The 23,342-nt window shown below is 46.0% G+C and overlaps 1 protein-coding gene across 4 annotated transcripts in view; it reads left to right on the top strand.

Annotated features, from left to right (window-relative positions):
* Window positions 1–23,342, top strand: part of MDGA1 (MAM domain containing glycosylphosphatidylinositol anchor 1) — a 160,873-nt gene that overhangs the window by 76,742 nt on the left and 60,789 nt on the right. For all 4 annotated transcript variants that reach the window (XM_074897020.1, XM_074897021.1, XM_074897019.1 and 1 more), the window contains exon 9: window positions 21,304–21,573. In XM_074897020.1, the coding sequence (XP_074753121.1) occupies window positions 21,304–21,573 (270 nt within the window). The remainder of the gene's footprint in view (window positions 1–21,303; window positions 21,574–23,342) is intronic.

Genomic DNA, 23,342 nt, shown 5'->3' with positions numbered 1-23,342 from the left:
GAAGCAGTGGAGCCTGGGGAGCAGATTTTGCAAAGCTGGCATGTTCAATCTGTGGCACTACATGTCAGATGCAAAGTACCAGGAGGCCTCCTCGCTGTGCCCTGGGTAAACGACCATGAAACAGGAGAGGATGATACCCAAATACGTGCATCAGAAAGGTGGGAGCCCTCCTTAAAAAAGGGACCTGGGTCTGCTATGTGAGACTGCAGCGTGCCTGCACTGCTGTTCAGCCTTTGTGCAGCTCATTGCTCATCTCTAAACACCTCTGCGGTTGTAATGATAGGCTGAATAAAAGCTTGTGTGAGAGCTCCTCGCCTAGAGAGATGAATTTGTTTGTTCAGAAGAGAACTGGTTTAAATCAGCTAATCCATTTCTCGGATATTGTTGGGAGAAACAAATACACTTTCCATAAGCTGCCATTATCCCACTTTTTGGCCAGATTCTGCAGGAAGAGCAACTGAATTTTAGAGAGAGAGAGAGACATCCAAGCTATACAGTTTTGTCAGGAAAGGAGAGACAAGAGCTGTACAGACACAGTGGATGGCAGACAGTCTTAGTTGTCTTTGGACGATTGCTCACCTGCTGTGGCCCTTTCAGGGCTGAACACCATGTCTTGTACCATTCTTATTCAGAGACTTCTTTTAAGGTTTTCCTGCCATGGCAGTTATTTTCTCTATAGGACCTAGCTATGCATCAACTTTTTGGGATAAAAAACCAATTCCAGAATCCTCTCAATCACTTTGTGCTGTGCATATTTGAATCTTGCCAAAGATCCTTGTCTTTAAACCACAGGAACATACTGCTCCCAGAGTACTGTCAGACACTTTCCCAGTGCTTCCCATCCTGCTGTTCTGAAGAAACCATTTAGGTTTTGAGCCCTGTTGTTGTCTGGGTTTAGGCTGTAGGTGAAACCACCTGTATCAAAGACCTCCAATCTGCATTGAGGCAACCTGGTTGGAGGGAGAAGGTTTCCTGGCTTTGCTTCTGTTTGCATGGAGATGTAACACGGGTTTCTCTCTAACATACACGGTGAGTACTTCTGCCACGCACTTACCTCCAGTCCGCAGGTTAGAGATGAGCTTGGCACAGCAGCTGTTGCCAAACTTTCTCTCTTGGTCTCTGCACAATGCCGGTACATATGCAGGGGATGTGAGAACTGGGCCAAGGCAGGGCTGTGGATCCAGGAGCAGGAGGCAGCAGAACATTCTCTGCCAGAGGTGATGGATGGGACTGGGATCTGAGTTTGTGGGGAATGTGTTAGGAAGAGGAGAAGATGGTACATGCTTGTACGGTTGTGTGTGGTGGGTATATTTGAAAGAGAAAAGACTGGGGATAGGAGAGATAAGAGGTGGGAAGGTTTGTATGTATGGTCTAGCAGCTGACACTTGAGCAAAGTAGATTTGGGAAGGCATGCGCTCTATGTGGTAACACTGGTGTCAGAAGCCACGGGGCAAGGGAGGTGGTAGATGGAGGGAGTTAGAAAGCTGCTGTGAGCTCTTATATTTTAAGACTGGGGTCACAGGACAGGGAAGGAGGGAATTCCCTGTCCCTACCAAATTCTGCCTCTCGGTGACCAGGACACAGGCATGTTGAGTGGGGAGAGAGATGCCACAGAACAGAACTCACTAGGGGAACCAGGAAGACACCAAGCAGACAAAAGAGCAATTAATTCTCTCATGATAACTCTCAGCCTCTACACAAGAGTCTGAGGCACAGAGACGTGAAAACAGCTGTCCACACCTTCAGGGGAGCATAAGACATCAGACCTGACACAGGACCTGTGCCAGGGGAGCAGAGGCTCTTTTTCCCTGGCCTCTTTCCCAGAGAGCACGATGTGGTGCCATGGTATTGTGCTTGTGTCTTTGCTTTTCTCCCATGATTTTTGGGCCATAAACCATGTCAAGCAGCACCTATAAGGGTGCAGGAGTAGGCTCCCTTGCTATTCCTTACCTATTCGCTGCACCCTGGTACTAGAGCAGAGCTATTTTCTCTTGTCCCACTGAAGGACTGTGGCAGGCATGTGGTGGCAATGCACTGAATAGTGATGCCACTTTTGAGGAGGGGTCTTATGCAGGGAAGACCCAGAGTCACTTCTGATATGAACAGAAGCCCTAGCAGGAAACTGTGCATCCTGGTGAGTTGTGACCATCCTGACTACAAGCTCTGAAACATCACCAATTATATTCACTTGTATAGGGAAACTGAATCTGAATTAAATTTCAAAGGAGCTCAGGTTCTACACCCCAGCAGGTCTTTCTGCTGCCAGTTCTGTGCTGGGACACTGTACTGAGAGGCTGAGGGTTCAGTTTTTAGGAAGGGTGTAGGGGCCTTTTGGAGCTTTCTGTGGGGAAAAAACTGTTCAGTTACTAGTTTCTGCTTTTCCACTTGGGCCAGTCTCTGAGAAAGAAACTGTTTTTTCCTTGAATCCAGGAAACTGTTTTTTCAATGAGTGGAGATCACATTTCCAACATGCATCTCTCTAACCCTATTTCACTTCATATAGTTCCTGATTTCCATTCCTCTTTGCTTCTCTATTGCAAACAAAAATAATCATGTGTGTGCACACACTCCTATCTTATCTCAGCTTCTGCTGCTGATTCAAATTTAATTGGCCTCCAGGACTTGAGGTAAAAACACTTGGTTTTCTTTGATGAACCTGAAACACCATCACTGGTTCTAGGAATTGACAGACATGCTTAAATTTCCTAGTTGCATGCAGACATGTTGCATTTTGTATGATTTTGAAGTCGTGGTTTCTAGGGTCGTGTGTGATCTCAGGAAACCATGGAAATTTTTCATTACTGTTGACTGGGAGGAAGCTGACTTCTGAGACTGTTTGCTTGTTTGCCAAGCTGCAAGGGCATGGATGGGATGTAGAAGAGACAGAAAATGGCTCCATTTCTGTGGCGAAGAAACACCTCGGATAAATCCCTGCTGGCTAAAGAAAGAATGGCAACTGAAGGTCATTCCAGATGACCCTTTGTAGGCCCTTGATCTGTTGTGACCTTCTCTCACATCTAGTGAAACAGGTGCTGTAAATTTCATGTGTCACAAATATTCTACAACACTAGGCTCAACTCAGCCAAGCATTTGATGAGAGGAATTGTTTGGAGTGCCAAAACTAACAGAGGTTCCCATCAGTGGCTGCGATTGAGGTCAAGGGAACAATAAATAAAAGTGGCATTTGCACTGAACAGGGATTTTCCTTACCAAGTGCTGATTGCAAAGAGATATTTTACTGTCCTAATCATACGCTAGAATACAGTGGCTAATAACTTAATGCAATATAGATCAGCTTAATAGTGCTGGGTCTGCTGGGATTTTCTGAGCAGTTCATAGCTTATACATAATACAGCATAATACAGACCCTTTATCCAACATTCTGGTATGCTGTAAAATGGGGAACTGGGGCTTGAGGGAAAGGGAGCACCCCTCCATCTAAGGTAGTTTGCTGGAAAGAGAATAATGGATCCAAAAGGATGAGAAGATAGTGGACGTTGGCAGGGTCAGAGGATAACAGAGCAACACTCCAAGTAGGTTTTCTGGCTTGGGGATTTTTCTCTTCCCCTTGGACTTGTAATGAGGCCTCGCAAAAGTCCAAGTTTATGCATGGAAATGGTCAGGTTTTCATTCTGATTAGCCTTCTAGGAACAAACTCACATGTATAAATGAAAAGATGCAAATAAAACTACCTACAGGTTCCTACAGGAGGAAAAATGGTTGGACTTTGTGGTGTGGGGTTTTTTTAAACCATGTGGGGAAGCTTATGTGCTCCAGTCCGCCTACCCAAAATCCTGGGACTCCATCATCCTGATGAATATGATAAAGTAAAAGCTCTTTGGATCTTTCTAACCATTTTGTGCTCTTTGTCTAGAGAGGAGAGTTACTTCTATGCCGAGCATATTCTCTTTCACTAGTGGAGCTGAGAAACAAGGTGAGTTTACCTCTGTGGATCTAAACTTGGATTATTTGTACATTTTCAGTGCAGCATCTACTCACAGACTGAGTGACAGAGAATTCAGTGTATGCCTCAGTAAGTTGTTCCAGCATTTTTTTTTTTACTCATGGTTCAGTTGTCATGTGACTTAATCTAAGCCTGTCTCATTTCAGTTTCTAACTACAAGCTCTGTTTATGCCTTTGTCTTCTTGCATAAAGAGCTATTTGTTATCAGCAGTCTCTTCCTTGTGTAGTCTCAGACACCAGAACAAGTAATCTCTTAGCCTTTTTCCAGTATGCAATCCATAAAGAGTCTCTTTAGCTGTTCACCACAAGGCATATTTTTCAGCCCTTGATTCATTTTTATAGCCCTCTTATGGTTTTTTCAACATCATTCTGGCAGCGTGGTCACCTGTATTAAACAGAATTTCAAAAACAATCTCACTGATACAGATGCAGAGGTGATGCCCATCTCACAATATATTTATTAAGCTTTGACTTAATCATCCAAGAGTTTGGCCATCTTTGGACTACAGAATCAAGCTGAAAGCTGATGTTCACTGTGTTACATCAACTCAGGTTCCTCTTGGAGTCATCTCTTTCCTAACAAGAGTAATGTGTTCTTTCCTCAAGTTTTCTTTCTAGACCTTTACATTATCCAAGATAAATTGGATGCAGTTACCATAAGCCCGTTCCATCAAGCAAACCAAGTTGTTCTGTGTGAGGTATCTCTCTAGTATGTTGTTTACTGCTGCGTATTTTGTCCTCTATAGATGTTGGTATCTTATCCTGACATAGGCACTTAAGGATACTCCCTTTGTGTGGGAGGGAAGGAAGCAAAGAGCAAGCTACATCTCAGAGCTATGCCAAAGTCTGCGTCCAGTCACCCCAGCTACAGATGGATGTAAGGTCATTCAGACACCAAAGATGGTTATGTGTGACGTTGGCTGCACAGCCCGAATAGGGGACTTTATCATTTATAGGCTTTATCTATGCCAACCTGCTGGCTGGATCATCGACCTTGACGAAGATGTGAAATAGCATCAGTTTAAGAGGTTCATATGAGATCTCACTAGTAAGGCCGCCTTAAAGAAGGTCTTCTCTCTCACTAGAGAGATCTCAGTGGTGCGTGCACCCATTTCTTTTTGAGCTCTTTCAGGTAATGCGTTCTTAATCTGCTTAATGTGGGCTGCATTTGAATAGTATTACATCTTCAATTAGTCTGTCGTGTGGAAGCAAGCCAGAATCCTTCCAATGCCTGAGGATGTTATGACAAGATAGTTGCTTTTCTTGTTGCTTTCTCAAACACTACCCCAGTTTGTCTGCCAACGACCCATAAAACTATATTAATCGTCATTCATTTTTTAACTTCTAAAGTTGCATCCCACAGTCATCTTCCATGAGACTTTTTTCTGGAATCAGTGAGGAATAAAAAGGTTTATTGCTGCTTGTTTTGAGGTCTCTGCTTACATTGACCCAATTGGTTCATGTTTGTACTCCCATAGACAATACATGCATGGAGAGTACAGAATAATTTGATCTTCTCTGGTGTTTACAGGATGCTATCACAAGCTTCCCCTCAAAGGCCTTGCTAGATGAAGTTTTCCCCCATCTTTTCCTACTTTCTATAGCATTTTAAAGATTTTTATGATCTGTTATTAGTCTGTTATTCTGCCATTTTTGCACTGATCAATTCAGATCAGGGTACACCAATCCAGCTTGAGTCTTACAAACAGGGCATAGAGAAGTCTGTCTTCCATCATCTCTGGATTTTATCACAGATTTACCCACAAATATTTCCAAATTTAAGTCTATGCAGGTTCTTTCCAAAGCTGTACCCAGAATTGTATCTTCTCTTTTCCCACCACAGTGGGAGGGCTCAGCAAACATTGCTGAAACTTGTTTAAAAAGTCCTTTTCACCTGGGGTATCTGATTCTGGGTAGTGTTATTATCTATCACAGAGAGACTGGCAGGAGCAGGATGCCATATTACAGTGTGTGCTGCCAGCGCCCCTTGGGCTGATAATTGCTGATGGATTGAATCAGGCCAGGATCTGCTTTCTGATCTTGATACAATGGCTAAGAATGAGGGAGGTAACAGCCTTACTTTTTCTGCCCCAGAAGAGTCAGGAATGTGAACAGAAACTTTTTGGAACCAGCTTCAGGCATTTATCTGTTGGACCGAAATCCAGGCATCAGGAGAAGCAGAGTGTGTACTTCCAAAGTTGTCCTGCATATCACCTTTGCTGCAGCTGAAGCCTTACTCAGTCAACATGAAAAAATGTCTCTGTGAGACAGGCATGTGCCCACATTACAGGGGTACTGCTCCTCCAAATGGTTCCTGTAGTGCTGGCCCTGTTTGAGGTCAGCCTCAGAAGCACCCTGGAAAATCGAATGTCAGAGCAGATTTACCCAGTGAGTGGGACTGTTAATAAATTTCCCTCTCCTGGTCCAAGTCCAGAGGAGATGGGACAGAGCTGATAGCCAGATGGGAATGTCAGGGGAGCAGGCTGCTGTCCTTGAATGATTGCCAGTTCTGTCACTGGTCTCCATCCTGTGCCCTCAGCTACAGAGGAGGCTCCAAGCCCTGGAGAGTGATTTCTGGGAGCCCACAACACCTGTGGCCGTCGAAAGTGACAGTGCTCTTCCTAATGCAGGGAAAGACAAGAGCTGCAGGGCTGCATCTGCTTCAGCAGTGAGCCCAGTGTGCTGCTGTTGCTTCTCTGAAAACATGGTGACAACGTAAAGAAAAGACTTGAGGTTCCCAATGGGAGAGAAAGTCCTCCATGGCTCGAGTCTATGCCCTTCTCTGAGATGTGTGATACCATCCAGGCCTGAAGAAATGGGACTGCCAAATCCTCTGCTATCTCCATAGGTCATTAGGAGTTTTGGAAATAAGGGGTAGGGAGGTGATTCTCTGTAAGCAGTAACCCACTGAAGATACATTAATGAAAACCTATGACAGTGTTTTGCTAGCTATTAGGCCTAGCATAAAGGACACAGCCAGCATAAAGATGAACCAATAACCAAATTGTATTTGATACAAAAGGGTCAGTACATGGGTGAGCACTGGGGGTACGAACAAGTCAATCAGATTATACATAATCAACATCAATCCCACTGACCCCAACAGTGACACCACACAACCAACAATGGGTGGAATAAATGGTGAAATGCAGTTTCCCATAGAAAGGCCGGGAGACAACTGAGTCAACAAACCAAATACATAAGACCAAGGCAGCCACATACTGAATCTCTCTACACAGCCTGCATTTAGAAAGGCCAGACCTGACTGGAGCCCAGTTCCAGGGAGGCAGGAGGTCCTTCCCCAGCAGGAAACTGCACAGTGCATCCACCTCACAGACAGACACTGCCCCTTCCTGCAAGTGGTCCCAGCTTTTATCCCTCAGTGGGACACCTGGGGCTCATTTACCCAATGGCTCTCCCTGCCCGGCCGGCCGCACCCTGGAGGGAAGCCTAAAGACAAACTCACCCCCCTTTGGGAAGGGCTGTGGGAATCATCCATATGTCAACCTTAATTTGGGGCTTGGGCTTGAAACCCCAGCATTTCAGACAGATAAAGCATTTTTTTCATAATTAATTAATAGAGGAGGAGTTGGACACAGGCACTTATAAAATTCACATATTTTAAATGCATACAGGTAGCAGTGTGAAGGATGGAGGGGGAAGACAGGACTTTCAGATGGCACAGATGGTGGCTATTTGGCAGCAAGCTTTTTTGAGCCAGTCACTGTTCTGAAAGACCTCAGCCATTTCATCTCATGAACTGCCTGAACCTATCGTCGTTTTTCCATCCTTCACCCATGATTGATTTGATCTACCTTGATTCATCTGAAGATGATGATGACAATGATGAAGAGGTAACCATCCAGAGAGTGACAGCAAAAATGCTTACAGTAAAAAATGTTCTTGCCTCTCCTTTCTCTATGCCACATATACTGATCCTGTGTTTTTAAATCGCATGCATTTCTTAAGTTCCTGTATGCACCACCCCCCTTGTTACATTAATTCTTATGGGAAAAACTGCTTCAATATCTGTTGACCTCAGCTGCTTCATCTACGAGACTGAGTGTTTGCTATAAATCTTTTTGTTTGAGCATCCTTTCAGCCTCTTTCTGAACAGTTACGTTTTCATTGTCGTCATCTTCCTCGGATGAATCAAGATCAATCAAGGGTGAAGGATGGAAAAATGGGGTAATGATGACAGTTAGCGGAGCAGGATATTAAGCGATTGGCAGCAGAACTCTGATGCAGTGGATAGAGAAGTGATGGAGAACTGGGTGTTGCTTTATGCTGAGTTCTTCCTCCTTGGTCCAAATTCCCTACTAGGCCTGAAGAAGAGGCTGAGGAAGAGCCTGGTTTTTCAGGTAGGTAGTGATGACATCACCAGGAGAAGGCCTAAAGCAATGAAGAAAGACTTCAGGTCCTTGGGAAAACTGCTTAAGGGGTTGGGGGCACAAATTGTGTTCTTCTCCGTCTCTTTGGTTGGGGGGATGGATGAGGAAGATTACAGGAGAATTCAGCAGATGAATGGGTGGCTCCAAGACTGGTGTTACCATCAGGGCTTTGGATTCTTCAATCATGGGTTGATATACAGGGCATCTGACCTTTTGACATTAGATGGAATGCACCTGTCCCGGAGAGGGAAGGGGATCTTGGGGCAGGAGTTAGCTGGGCTCGTTGACAGAGCTTTAAACTAGATTTGAAGGGGGAAGGGGGCAAAACATCGCCCATCTGAAGTGCATGTATACCAATGCACACAGCATGGGTAACAAACAGGAGGAGCTTGTAGCCATGATGAAGCAGGAGAATTATGATGTTGTTGCTATTACAGAAACATGGTGGGATGTCTCCCATGACTACAGTGTGCCAATTTATGGCTACAAGCTCTTTAGGAGGGACAGACAGGGAAGGAGAAGTGGTGGGGTGGCTCTGTATGTTAAAGACTGTTATGATTGCTTCGAGCAGAGACGTAGTGAAGACAGGGCTGAGTGTCTGCACTAGAATCAGGGGGAAGGCCAACAGGGCAGATGTTGTAGTAGGAGTCTACTATAGGCCACCCAACCAGGACAGAGAGATGGACGATATATTTTATAGGCACTTAGGTGAAATCTCATGATCGCTTGCCCTTGTTCTTGTGGGCAACTTTAACTTCCCTGACATCTGCTGGAAATACAACACGGCAGAACAAGACCAGTCCCGGAGATTCCTAGAATGTGTGGGAGACAACTTCCTGATGCAGCTGGTGAGTGAACCGACCAGAGAAGGTGCCCTGCTGGATCTACTCTTTGTGAACAGAGAAGGGCTGGTGGATGATGTGGAGGTTGAAGGCTGACTAGGGCACAGCGATCATAAAATAATAGAGTTCTCTATTCTTAGAGAGGTCAGGAGAGAGCTAAACACTGACATCCTTGACTTCAGAAGGGCTGACTTGGTCTTTTTTAGGCGCCTGCTTGAAAGGATGCCCTGGGAGACTGTCCTGAAGGGTATAGGGGTCCAGGAAGGCTGGATGCTCTTTAAGAAGGAAGTGTTAATGGCTCAGGATCAGGCAGTCCCCAGGTGCTCTAAGAGAAGCCGACGCCAGAGAAGACCACCCTGGCTGAACAGGGAGCTTCAGCTGCAACTCGGGGAGAAAAGGAGAGTTTACAGCCTTTGGAAGAAGGGGCTAGCCACTCACAGTGATTACAAAGAGGCTGTGAGGCTATGCAGGGTGGAAATCAGAAGGGCTAAAGCCCAACTGGAAATTAATTTGGCCTCTGCAATCAAGGATAAAAAAACAAGTTTCTATAAGTATCAGTAGCAAAAGAAAGTCCAGGGATAGCCTCCATCCTCTGCTAGATGCAGGAGGAAATATGGTAAAAAGTGATGAGGAGAATCACTGAGGTGCTTAATGCCTACTTTGCCTCAGTCTTTAATAAAAAGATTAGTTCTATTGATGAAATCCAGCCTCCTCAGCCAGAAGACAGAGACTGGGAGAACGACCCCCCCACAATCCAGGAGACCATCAGTGACCTACTGCATCACATAGACATACACAGGTCTATGGGACCAGATGGGATACACCCAAGGGTGCTGAAGGAGCTGGCTGGGGTGCTCACCAAGCCACTTTCTATCACTTATCAGCAGTCCTGGCTGACGGGGGAGGTCCCGACTGATTGGAAATTGGCCAATGTGACGCCCATATATAAGAAGGGTCAGAAGGATGATCCGGGAAATTACAGGCCTGTCAGCTTGACAGGCTGATGGAGCAGCTCATCCTGAGTACCATCACACAACACTTGCGGGACAAACAGATGCTCAGGCCCAGTCAGCATGGGTTTATGAAAGGCAGGTCCTGCCTGACAAACCTGATCTCCTTCTATGACAGGGCGAGCTGCTTATTGGATGAGGGAAAGGCTGTGGATGTAATTTACCTTGATTTTAGCAAGGCCATTGACACCATTTCCCACAGCATTCTGCTGGCAAAAATGGCTGCTTGTGTCTTGGATGGGCACACGCTTTGCTGGGTAAAAAACTGGCTGGACAACCGGGCCCAGAGAGTTGTGGTAAATGGAATTAAACCCAGGTCACGGGTGGTGTCCCCCAGGGCTCGGTTTTTGGGGCCACTCCTGTTTAACATCTTTATTGATGATCTGGACGAGGGGATCGAGTGCACCCTCAGTCAGTTTGCAGATGACACCAAGTTGGTGGGAGTGTTGGTCTGCTTGAGGGTAGGGAGGCTCTGCAGAGAGACCTGGACAGGCTGGAGCCATGGGCTGAGGCCAACTGGAGGAGTTTCAATAGGGCCAAATGCCGGGGGCTGCCCTTGGGCCACAACAACCCCCAGCAGCGCTACAGGCTTGGGGAGGAGTGGCTGGAGACTGCCAGTCAGAGAGGGACCTGGGCGTGTTGATTGACAGCCGGCTGAACAGGAGCCAGCAGTGTGCCCAGGTGGCCAAGAAGGCCAATGGCATCCTGGCTTGTGTCAGCAATAGTGTGGCCAGCAGGGACAGGGAAGGGATCTGACCCCTGTACTCGGCACTGGTGAGGCCGACCCTCGATTCCTATGTTCGGTTTTGGGCCCCTCACTACAAAAAGGACATTGAATGACTCGAGCGTGTCCAGAGAAGGGCAACGGAGCTGGTGCAGGGTCTGGAGCACAGGTCGTACGGGGAGCGGCTGAGGGAACTGGGGGTGTTTAGTCTGGAGAAGAGGAGGCTGAGGGGAGACCTCATCACCCTCTACAGCTACCTGAAAGGAGGGTGCAGAGAGCTGGGGATGAGTCTCTTTAACCAAGTAGTAAGTGATAGGATAAGAGGTAATGGCCTCAAATTGCACCAGGGAAGGTTTAGACTGGATATTAGGAAGCATTTCTTTACAGAATGAGTTGTTAGGCGTTGGAATGGGCTGCCCAGGGAGGTGATGGAGTCCCCATCCCTGGAGGTGTTTAAGAGTAGGGTCAATTTAGAGCTTAAGGATATGCTGTAGGTGGGAACTGTGCTAGGCGAGCGGTTGGACTAGGTGATCTCCAGGGTCCTTTCCAACTTAGATGATTCTGTACGATTCTGTGTATGGGGAATCTTGTCCTCTTTCCCGTCTGTAGATAAGTGGAGAACCACTGTATTGTCTTTTCCTGGTCTGGCTTTGCCCCATGCATCCTTTTTGCTTGCTAGTACAGACAAAGAGTTCAAAGTAAACATAGTAAGGAGTGCTGGTTAATACTTGATCATCTTACTGGCCTTGGATGCCCCTCTTTCCCCTACCAGGCTCTTTCTGCCTTGGGTCTTTCACCTTTCCAGCTCTGTTCTCATTATTAAAGCAGGTCTGATTTTTTTAATCAACATTTTTTGTATTTGGCTGTGCTTGTCTCTTGCTTTGCTTGCCTGTTTGGAAAGCAGCTGTGGAGGGATCATCTAGTGCTCTCAATTTAGCTTTCAAACTGAAAACAGAAGGTGAGGTAATGCTGTAGCCCAGCTGTGAGCAGAAGACTCTGACCATCTATGGCCCTGACAAATCAGTGCATTTCCAAAGCAGGGACTCTTCTCCATTTTGACAGGATTGCAGTTCTCAGAGGCACTTTGCCCTGCAACCTCCCTGCTCTTAATTTTCAGTTCTTTTATTAAAAGGGTCTAAACATATGGAGGCAATTGAATTGCTCAGGCAGCTGGTGACAGAATAGGAGCTTGTTGCTACTGGATTGCTACTTGGAGTCAGCAGTCACCTCTGCCTGGTAGCTCCTCTGGTCGTGGGTGAGATCCTCCACAGGAGACTAGGGGAAACTCAGTCTGTTCCTTGTAGGTGGCAGCTGCATACTCTGGACATGAGCCCTAGCAGTGACATTAATTGGATGCTGCCTGGAGTCCAAAGATTTATCACTATATTTCCTGTGGGGAAGTGCAGGCTGGTGTCTCTTTTCCTTCCCAGGGTAGCTCCGTTGTGGCATGCAGCAGCTCAAACACAGGTGGTGTCTCCCGTCCAAGAACAGGACATTCTGTCCAAGTTTCAGATGCATGTTATGACTCAGCTTATGGATGAACTCATTAAACAAGGCACTGAAAGTTCGTGGAGATTTTCACTGTCCCCTTCTGCGCAGGCTTGTGCGTTGCACAAGCGTTTACTTTGGTCTGCATTCATCCCGCCTAGCAGAGATGTGAGGGCTGGGATCACCTTAAGCTTTCTGTGCAGGCACAGGAGGGAGGGACATAATGCCAGCTAGGGATTCCTACCATCCAAATGGTCCTCTGGAGATGTCCCTCTCACTCAGTGGCTTTGGAGGGAGGTGACGTTCCTAACTTGGGCGCCTCAATGAAAAGCCTGAATTTAGATAGGGTACATTTGGGCTTTGAAGTATTGTTCCAGCTAGCTTCATATTTGCTCTCAAACCTGGGGGGATGATCAGTCCTTTTACAGTTGTTCCTCCTCAGGAATGTGGAGGGCGTATTCTAGAACAAAGAACATCACAGATTGTCTGTTTTCCCTTCTTTACACTGTGGATGGAAGCACAGGGAATGCATTCTGCTGTAACGGGCCAAGCAGCTCTGTTTCTGCTCACAGGGTTGCAAATCGCACTTGTTGATCTCTGCCCTATTACAGGTCCCTGTGCCCTGCTTGTTTCTGCCAGGCACAGGAGAAGAGTCAGAACTGTAGATGCAGGTTTCTCTCTTATTTTCTCCTTTCCCAGACTTTTTGCATGTGATTCCTCTGGCATTTAAAACTCCAGGACAGTGTTACTGCCCAGAGAAAACAAAATCTCAATTGGAACTAAAGCTGTGCCTCTGCCACCTGAAGAGCAGAGGAAGGAGAGAAAAGGGAATTGTAAAGATAGATATATACATATACACACACATACAAAACATCATCTTGTCAAGGACTTTAGAAGAGAACTAAGAATTCTCTCCTCCTAGTATTTTTTGAGTTTGGGGGATACTGGGGATAGGACAGAGCTGATTACTAGGACATAAAAACACACCTATGGGGAGAACTTGCAGTAGGCTTAAATTGCAGCAAGGGAATTGGGTTATATGGAAATAAAAACTAGTGGTAAACTCTGAAGTAGAGGAAAGATGTGGATTCTCTGTTTTAAAAGAAGAATCTCATTTTGTTCTTTTTTGGGCGGTTGATTTTTTTTTTTCTTTTCCTTAGTTTGCACTGGCAATGAGTTGCTTTATTCCCAGAACTACCCAGCTGAGTAGCTCACCTATGAATTATTGAGTAGTAAGATAACTGGTTCTCTGCCAAAAGTTAATGCATATAGGATGCTTTTGGGGAAAGAGTATCATTGGCTGACTGTTAGTGAATGTTTGGATCTAAACTATTTATATGCTATTGGGAGCAGCATGTCACTGCTAGCCCAATTTGTTAAACAGAAGTATGTAGTAACAGATGCATGGGTATGAGCTGACATCTTATTATCCTCTAGAAGACAGAGGCAGAACCCGAGCAGAGAGTTGGTGGTCTGGCAATGCTACACGGGAGGGCTCTCATTTTGTGGGTGGTGATTTGCGGAAAGAAGACTCTACAACTCGGAGAGAGTTATAAAGCAGGTATGTTTACTCCAATGCTGGGGTGCAAGTGGATTTCTCCACAAAACTTGCACACCCACTGCACATTTCACCAAAAACTCAGAGAGTGTGAATATACATATTCATTGGATTACATAACACAAACATACATATGCATAAGTAAGGCTGGGTTAGTTAGAAAGGCTGATGTCAACAGTTTATGTTCTCTTTGCACCTGCGCATTGCCTCCTGGTGGGCGTCTTCGGGGGTCTTTGGGAGGAAGACTCACAGTCTTTCTCACCTTGTTTTTTCCCCAGAGCATGCGCAGATTCTCTTGGCCAATTTCTTGAACAACAAGAGTGTTTTTCAGCCGGTTTACTCATTCTATCTTACCTAAGAGAACCAACAGAACTTCTACCACCCGTATATGGCTATCTTTACTCATTACCGAGATTCCAACTAGTTAGAGCACACCTGTTCCCCAAGGACAAAAACATAATATTTTGCTGAGCATTATAGTTCTTGGTACATTTTCACAGTGAACTGCTTTGTTTTATGAACACAGTAGTCCCTGGTAAAATTCCACAGAACAGTCTGGGCAAGCAGGATTCTTAGCAATATTCAAAAATACTATAAGTAATAGTATAACTTGCTGTAAGTAAGTAAATAAGTTGCTAAGCAGTTTTCTATAAGTAAATAAGTAAATAAATCTCAAAACAAGTAATCATTTCTCTGTATCAGTGGGCAGGAGAATCCCACATCCACCCTAGCCGTTATCCTGCTTCACCATGCTATAATTAGCAAAACTGTCCGTAAGTTAGAGACAGTATCTTCATGTTAGTCTGTGGAAAAAAAAAAAAAAAAAAAAAAAATCTGTATTTGGGTTATGCCATTGGTCTGGCAGTAATTGAAGATATTAGCTCTGAAATGCCCACTCTCTTGCCCTCTTTATTTCTCTTGTGCATAACTTTGCTAATTGGGTGGTATGTGTGTGGGAGGAGGATTATCAGCATGCATTTTACATACAAATGTGTATGTGTCTTCTGTACATACACCATCTCTTTTCCCACTTATCTTTTTCAATTAGGGGAGTGTACTGTTTTGAAATCAGGCACTTAAGGTAAGTGAGGCATAGGAATGAGGTGGCTTTACACTGCAGGAGAATACTTGTCTTTGTAGTGTTTTGTTATCATGAATTAATTGGGCAGTGAGTCTGAGTAGAGTTCCAGCATATCTAGGACAGATCTTTTTTGAGGAGGCATATCTGTGAAGCAGAAGGTCTGGAAATTCCGACCCAGGATGGAATTTCTTCAAAGCACTGTGTAAAGTGAGCTAGGGGTCTCATGTATTAATCAGCACAGCTCGTCATGCAGAAGAGGAAATCCTTTAGTAAATCCCTCTTTATTAAAACAAGGTGAAGACTGGTTGAGCTAATTGGCTTGGAAAGTTCAGAGAAGAGGAAAGCAGCAAAGCTGGTAGTGAATACATTTCATCTGCTCTTCTTTTAAAAGCAGTCAACTAGCACAGAACTAAGCCTCTGCTCTGAGCCCTGCTTCTCCAGTCCCTGCACCCACTTGTCTAGCAGAAAATGTACTTGAACAAATTTGTTTTGTTTGAAATAACAATGCTTGCGACTTGGCTTTCAAGCACTTCACAAAAAATACATGTTTTATCTCTTTATACATGGGGAGACTGAAGTGCAAAGGCAAAAGGCATAAAAGATGAAAGAGATTCTGGCTTTTAGCTGAAATAGGTTGAGCAAGCCTTCCTGCATCTCCCCTCTTCTAACTACTCGATTATATCATCTATCAGAAACAAGCAAATGAGGCTGGGCTTGTAAATATTAGTTGGATATTTGTGGGAGACTTCTTGTGCCTCATGTGTGTTCTTGGGCTGTAGGTGCTGTTGCAGAGAACAAAATTCCTGAGCTGTGATTTCCCAGCCTTGTGACAATAAAACAGATTCCCACTTGCTTGGGTAGGGAGCTCTGGTCTTTCCTGCAGCTGAAACCATGGCGTTTTCTACCTCCTGCGAAAGCAGGGGTGCAGTATCTTTGATGTCTGTGACATCTTCATTACCCTGGATGATGGGACCAGGGGCTGGATAAGGAAGGCACCCTTTGCTGGAATCACTTTCGTTGCTTAGAGAAGGTTAGGGAAGACTGTATCTAGAATGACTGTGGAGTGGTACCTATCAGAATTTAAATGGATGCTGGATGGGGTCATAATGGTCTCATAATGCCCTAATAGCAGCCTGTGCTGATTTGCTTTCCAGAGAGGGAATTACTGCCTGTTGTCATTAGCCACTTTGGATAATGAAACACGGCTAATAATTGTAACTAACTATGAAGTGCAGTCTTTCATACCAGGTTATCTGTGTCCTTTGAAATGTTGATCCAGTGAGTGAGTGGTCAATTAGCTCTCACAGGTGAGATAAAATGAAGACTACAAGCAGGACTTCTATTGCCACTGTGATTGCATGGCTAAGCTTGGAGGGAGTCATCAGCAGAGTGGAATGAGAACTGAGCAGAAAATAAAGCGCACTCTAATCTAGCAAGGCTTGCTATTTTCATCACTTGTGTTACATGTTGCACTTTCTAGATTTAAATAAAAATGTAAATGATGACTGACTCTGGGGAGTAGAGTACAGGGTGTTTTTCACAGGGGAGGAAGCCTGAGCTAAGGACTGAAGAGTGGGTCAGGATTATAGGAGTCTTGTGCTGTTTCTGTCTGATGCTGCTGGTTCGTGTGACCTCAGGCTGGCCATCTTTCTGCTTGTGCCTCTTTTTTGCCTGGACATTGCTGCACCACAGTGCTCCTCACAGCAGAGAAAGTGTTGTGGGAAGTAAATCCCTGTAGAAAAATGAGAGTGCAGCAGCCCATGGCAGCTGCATAGACCAGTGGTACAACATGGGCAGCTGACCACCTACAGAGACTGTTGTTGTCAGCTGCTGGTCCAGGGTGGTTACAGGGGAGAAATAGCTGCCTGTGAGTCAGAAAGCAGGTTATGAGTGAGGTCCTCAGCTCTGACAGCCCCTTCAAAATGAACCAGCATTTGGGAATTGACCAGGATATGCTGTTCACAGTTCTCAAGCTACAGTGGGAAAGCAGACTTTGCATGTGTACTGCACAGTACTGTTGTACTGTGATGTTTAGGATTTTCAGTGTTCTCAATCCTTGCCTGAGCTCTTAATGCAAGGTCTGTTCACTCAGTGTTCCCCTGTTCTGCACATAATGGTTTGTGTTTAAGCTTGTCACTGTTTTCTGTGCATCAGTCCAATATGAGCTTTTTGTTGCCTTTCATCCATATCAGATTGAGCAGCCTCATGACATCATCTCCATTTTTTTAAAGTGAAAAATTTTTTTCACTTTTTTTTTTTTTTTTTCCCCCTTCTGTATTTACCCCACAAGTGAAAAACTTTCCATAGTACATCACTGCCATCCTGGAATGCTCTGACTTCCTTGCTGATGAAAGAAGCATCTCTGCCTTCTGGAGACATCTGATTTTGATGGGAACTTGCAACAATCAGACATCATTGCAGGGATCGCTGAGTACCCCTTCTTGAGCTGAGCCCAGGCAGGACAGGACAGTAACAGTGCAAAGAGACTGTGGTCTCTCCTGCAAGCATTTTGGGTCTTGTAAGGAAGTACATGTCTCCCTTCCTCAAGGCTAAAATAAAAACAGACTTAAAACAAATACTTAAAGAGTTGACCACAGCTCAACAGCCAGTGCACTTCTCACCCATCTAGCAGGACAAGAATTGCAATCCTGGTTATTTCCAGTGAAAGCAAGAAAATAAGAGGTTATTGAGGCACAAAGCAATGCCTCTTGACACTTGACATTTCTCTGCTGTACTTCCTTCCCTCACTCTTGCCCTTCATTGTTGTGAACACTGTGCTAGCTTAGCAACCCTTCAGAGCAGAGCATCTGCTCTGGCTCACAGCAAGGGAGCTTGCCTACAGCCTGGGTTTGCCTTAGGGTGCCTGGCACGCTGGAGTAGGTTGCTTGTGTTCAGCTGATTTGATCTGCTCCTAACGAGCTAATTCTGCTGCAAAGGCAGGCTGCCCTGGCTTGTGTTTTACAGCAGCCGCATTTCAACAAGGTTGCTGGAGAAGCCTTGCTCCTTCAATGTTGCCTAGAATGGTAATGCACTGCTGTCTTCATCCCTTTTGGCACTCCTCCTGCAAGCTAGCTCTTCTAGAGTTAAGTTGTGTGCTGAGAGAAAACAGTAATCATCTGTATTTGCTGTGTTTCTTACCAGGGGATCCTGAAGCCCTGTATATGCAGAGAGGTTTTTTACCTCTTCCTTGAAGTGTGGCAACATGGCTGCTGCTTAAAAGAGCACTTCAGCTGCATTCACTGGAGTTCAGTGGAGATATAGAAAGGCATTTGAGGAGCCTCTGGACAAGGACCCACCTTTGGAACTGGGCTAAAAACTCCCCAGAGAGAACCATGGCAGCTTAGTGAGCTAGAATAGCCAGGTAACTGCTGCCTTATAGTCAGCAGGGATGCAAGCTTCCCTGTGGGTATTAGAGGCACTTGGAAAACCATCATTTCCTGCAGCTCCCTAAAGGTGTCTGTTCAGGAGTCATGTTGGAGGTCTCTGCTCCTAGACAGTCACCATCTCAGTTGTACTGGAACTGTTCAGTTCCCAGCTGTGGGGAGTCAGAGCACCAATTCATTTAAACAAGCTTTCTTTTGCATTTAAGCCAGGGATGAGAAAAGGCTGTGTTGTTATCTGCTAGGATCTGCAGACTGATTCCCTGCCTTGGTGGTGGGTCTCCCACACTTCTTCAAGTGTACAACTTGAAGAGGTGTGGGCTGCCCATTAGGCATTGGAGACCAGAGCTGATGTCTGACACTGTAATTACTGTCGACCTTTCTTTGATTGCATTATCCACTGGCAGCCTTCAGGAATAGCAGCCCCTTGCCACAGTACTGCATCCTTTGCAGTGATGGGATGACCTGCTTCAGCTCTTTCTCCAGAAAACCCAGGGGCTCCAGGACTGCCTGCAGAGTTAATGCTCGTTTGGTGTTTCCTAGTGCCAGAGACAAGAGGAGAAAATGTAATCAGTTTTTATTGTATAGGCACTTTCACACATTCCTTCGCAAGATGATAACATAGGCCCAGAGCCTGTTCCAGTGCAAATCAAGTTAAATCCCATTTCCCACTGAAGAAGATTAAATATCTTCTACATCCTTGGCTGCTCTGCTGTTCCTGTGACCTAAGGAAGCATCTGGACTGTCCCAGCCCTGCTCCTTTGTCAGCCCTAAACACGCCCTCAGTGACGCCCAGGGGGGCACTTTCCTTGCAGCATGTGTCCTTGTAGGGGGCACTTTGTCCAATTTCAGACTTTTTCTCTTCCTTTGTTCCAGCTCTGTGCACAGGCACTGCTTGGTGCAGTGAGGGAAGCTGCTCTCCCACCCCTCTCCCTCCCCTTATGAGATAGATTGCTTTGAGTACATCTGGAGCTGCTGTGCCATTTTTTTTAAGCCTTGCTTTCGCTGGTTTGTTGTATTTTTTTTTTCTACATCACCAGCTGGCCTTGATTATAATGTGAGACCCCACCAGGTTCAATTAAGAAGCAGATGTGACCCAAGAAACGGGGTAGCAGCTAGGGATGGAGATGACACATTCGTGGCACTAGGTCTAATCAAACAACTTCTCACATTATTCTCACCGTGAGGTGGGAGACGTGTGAGCCAAAGGCAAGTCGGCACTTGGAGCACCTGCAGAGACACATTGCTAGCAAAGCCATCTGTAACGAGCTGACCATGCCACTCAGCACGGCAACGTGAGCTCAGTCAAGGGCTGCTTTTAATCCACTTAAATGCAGCAAAGGGCCCAGTGGCTCAGAGTTGAGAATGAGTACCTAGAAAACAATCAGCTACTGTCAAACAAGGGTTGCCAGGTGGAGGGGATCCTTGTATGTTGCGTACCCACAGATGCATACCCTCCCCTGGGAGGAGGGACACTGCATGCAGACCTGTGGGGTGGTGCAATAACCACCATCGTCTGTAGTGTAGATGGAGATGTTGCTAGTGTTACAGAGCTGTATATGTGGGTCTTGCTGGCATCAGGCTATGGGAGGGGAGAGACTGGTGTGCTGGAGCCGTTTGGGTACAGCTGTGTTCAGGACAGCAGGGATGCTGTGTGACCTGTGGCTCCTGGTGGAGCTGTGTCTGTGGTGCTGCAGATGCTGTGTGGCAGGTTTTGGGGCTTGGCTATGCATAGCAGCTCTGCAGACTTTTAGAGGAGGCAGGTGCTTTGTAGATCTGTCGAGCACAGAAGTCTGTGGAAGAGCAGGTGCTTTGAACCTGGAAAAGGTGAGTTAATGATTGTTCTGGAGCTGCTATAAATCTGTTTTCTCTCTTCTACGTTTGGGCAAACAGCTGTTTTGTGTTCAGGAAGCTTTTCTCATTTTAGAGGGAGAGCTTCTGGCTATTCCCATGATGTAGTGTGTTAATTAAGAGTTTACTGCAAGTGAAACATGTCCATCAGATGGCTCTGCCATTGCATTAAATAAGGGGTAGCCCAAGAAATACCAATCCAGGCTTTCTCCTTGCTCAGCCCCAACCGTGCCCAAATCATGAGGTTCGTGTACATTTTTACAAGTGCTAAAGAACAAGACTTAGTAGACTCTCTTTGCTAAGGAGATGGCCACACATCACCGTTCTTACACTACTGGCAGAGAAGTTGACATGGAGACATGTGGCTCGCCTCCCAGTGTGGGAGAATTTTTGCTAGAGATAATAATAGGCCCCAGGATCCTGTAGCCAGTCCCTGATGTGTTATACAGATGTATTTAGGTGAGGCCCTCTCACCCCTTCAGGTCTGTGCTCTCTGGGGACAACCAGTGTGTATCCTTCCATCTGAATATGGTGTCTCTGATAACCTTATCGGACATTGACCAGAAGAACATGAATGTGACTGCTGGGGAGCATAGCTGCCTGCTCAGGGAGTGCAGTTTATGCTGGCTATGAGGACTATGGTTATTCTGATTACTATCTGAGGGTTGAATCCAAGCTGTGTCACTCAGCTGCTGGAGTTGCACTTCTCACATGAAAGAGCAGGGTTTGGTAGCTCCTCCAAGCAGTGTCTTGACTGTGGGATGAGTACTTGCTAAAGGTCATCCCTACGTAATAAATGGAAAGGACATGGGAGGTGGCCCCAGCTTAATCAGAAAGGGATGTCAGATGATTATTGCTGCTTTTGGTTTGATGAAGCCTGGCTCGTGCTAGAAAATAAATATCCTCATGGAAATTGTAAGTGCCTGTCTCCTCAGACAAGTCCAGGGTGACCATGCTGAGCGAGAGCGCTCTTCCCTGACGGCATCCTTGTCTGTTGCTCTGTTCGGTCTCCAGTCCCCCCCGTGGTGGAGCCAGCCTTCCAGGACGTGCGCCAGGGCGTGGGGCGCAGCGTCACCCTGCGCTGCACCATGCTGAAGGGCAGCCCCATGAAGGTGGCCACCTCTGTCTGGCGCTTCAATGGGACCCTTCTGGCACAGCCCCTGACAGAGCAGCAGGACTACTCGGAGCTGAAGGTGGACAGCGTCAGCCGGGAGACCAGCGGTAGCTATGAGTGCAGCATTTCCAATGACGTTGGGGTCTCCACTTGCCTCTTCCAGGTGTCTGGTAAGTCGCAGAGTGCACACTGGAGCGAGCTGTTGGATGTGGTCATGGAGGTGGGAAGCTTGATCCCCATAAACTAGTGCTAGTACAGGCAACCTCTCCTGCCTCCTCTGTGCATGGCGCTTTGTTCAGAAGGGATGACTTTCCATAAGCTGACAGGGAGATCTGCCTCCGTCATTCAGGCAGTCCTTCAAGTCTGGGATGGACCTGGAGCAGTTAGTGCCAGCCACGGGTACCTTGTAGCAGTGTTTGACCACTTACCTGAAAGATAACAGGAGGCTGCCATCAGCTTTCAAGCTTGGACCACCTGTATCATAGACCAAGGGAGGGTGAAAGGCTCTCTACATCCCCCAGACAGGTTCCAAACCATCTAATTTCCCCTTCAAAAACTGTATTATGTATTCCTGTACCTTCCCTCTGTCTTCTCTCTCTGTGTCTCACAATGCCTGCTAGGACAAACATGAGCTGGGAATGGGTACTACTACTCGGTGGATTTGTGGCTCACAGTTTTCTGTGAATCCAGCAGGCACTGTAATGGGAGTCCTCTCCAGCACCTGCAACTGCAAAGAGGAATGGCAGAGTTATAGCATCTAAAACCACACATCTGACCTAACCTCTCCAGCTGATCATTAAATCTTCTTTTCCCATGACCCCGGAATTGACTTGTGCACCAGTTTCTAGGAAAGCTCTCCAATGAAGTTGCCTTAATAAGCAGTAAATTCAGCCAAAATACTAGGTTTTCAGTCCAGGGCCAATTTATAATACTTTTCAAGTCAGGGCTGAGCAAACGAGAATAAATAACCTCCAGAGAGGCCTGGTTTTGAAGCAGGTATTTCTGGGGTTTGGAGAAGTTCAGGTATGCTCTAACTCTGAGATGCTCTCCGAGATGAAGGAGACCAGACCACTTCTACTGTTTGGGTCCCCTTTCAGAACCTTGCTCTCACCCCTTGAGATTTCTTGGAATTTGTCTGGCAGTGGATTTTCTTGAGAACTTTGGCCCTCTTTACCCTTTCTTCATATGCTGGCAACTCTCCTGTCACTAAGTGATGGTAAACCATATCCCGCTATGAGCCATCACATCAAACTGTGTCCCTCACAAGCTTGAGAATGCTCCCAGGATCTGAATTTCTTGCTGGAAGTAGTAACAAATACATATTATCATCTGGTGTACCATGCTGTGCCCTATGATATAAAATCCCCTCAGCGGAAAGCGACATTCATCACTAGAGAGCACTCATCAGGAAGGCAGCAAGCATTTATTTTCCTGCATCCTTTCTCCATTTCCAAGGCATTGGTATCTGATGGTGGCTTTTCAGTTCCAGATATCTCTGCCTGTGTCCTGGACAGTTACAAATCAATTAGAGCTTCTGAGCCTGTAGAGCAACCTGAAAAATAATCCAGTAGCTAGACTGCTGCGCTTGGGCTCAGGAGTACTGGAGTTTTAATTCCCATCAGCCACAGCCTTCCTGGATGAGCAGGGGAAATGGCATCATTTCTTGTTTCTGTTTCTTCTCTGTGAAAGTAGGACCATAAACCTTTCTATCTGATAGGGAGGCAGTGACTCATTTGTGACTGTGATGTGTTCAGAAGTACTGGAAACAGAGTACAGAAATCTGACCAGGATGGTATTAGTTTCTTCTATGGATGGGAGATTAGCTTTCTGAGATGTTTTGGAAGGATAGTGAGACATCCAACCCACTTGCCTTGAGTAAGTTAGTTAACTGGGCAGCACATACTGGTCACCACCACCTGCCCTCCCACTAGCCACAAGC

The sequence above is a fragment of the Athene noctua genome, chromosome 1, assembly GCF_965140245.1.
Source record: "Athene noctua chromosome 1, bAthNoc1.hap1.1, whole genome shotgun sequence".
In the NCBI taxonomy this organism is placed as follows: Eukaryota; Metazoa; Chordata; class Aves; order Strigiformes; family Strigidae; genus Athene; species Athene noctua.
Note: the sequence above shows the minus strand (reverse complement) of the source record. Positions and strands in the feature narration are given on the sequence as shown.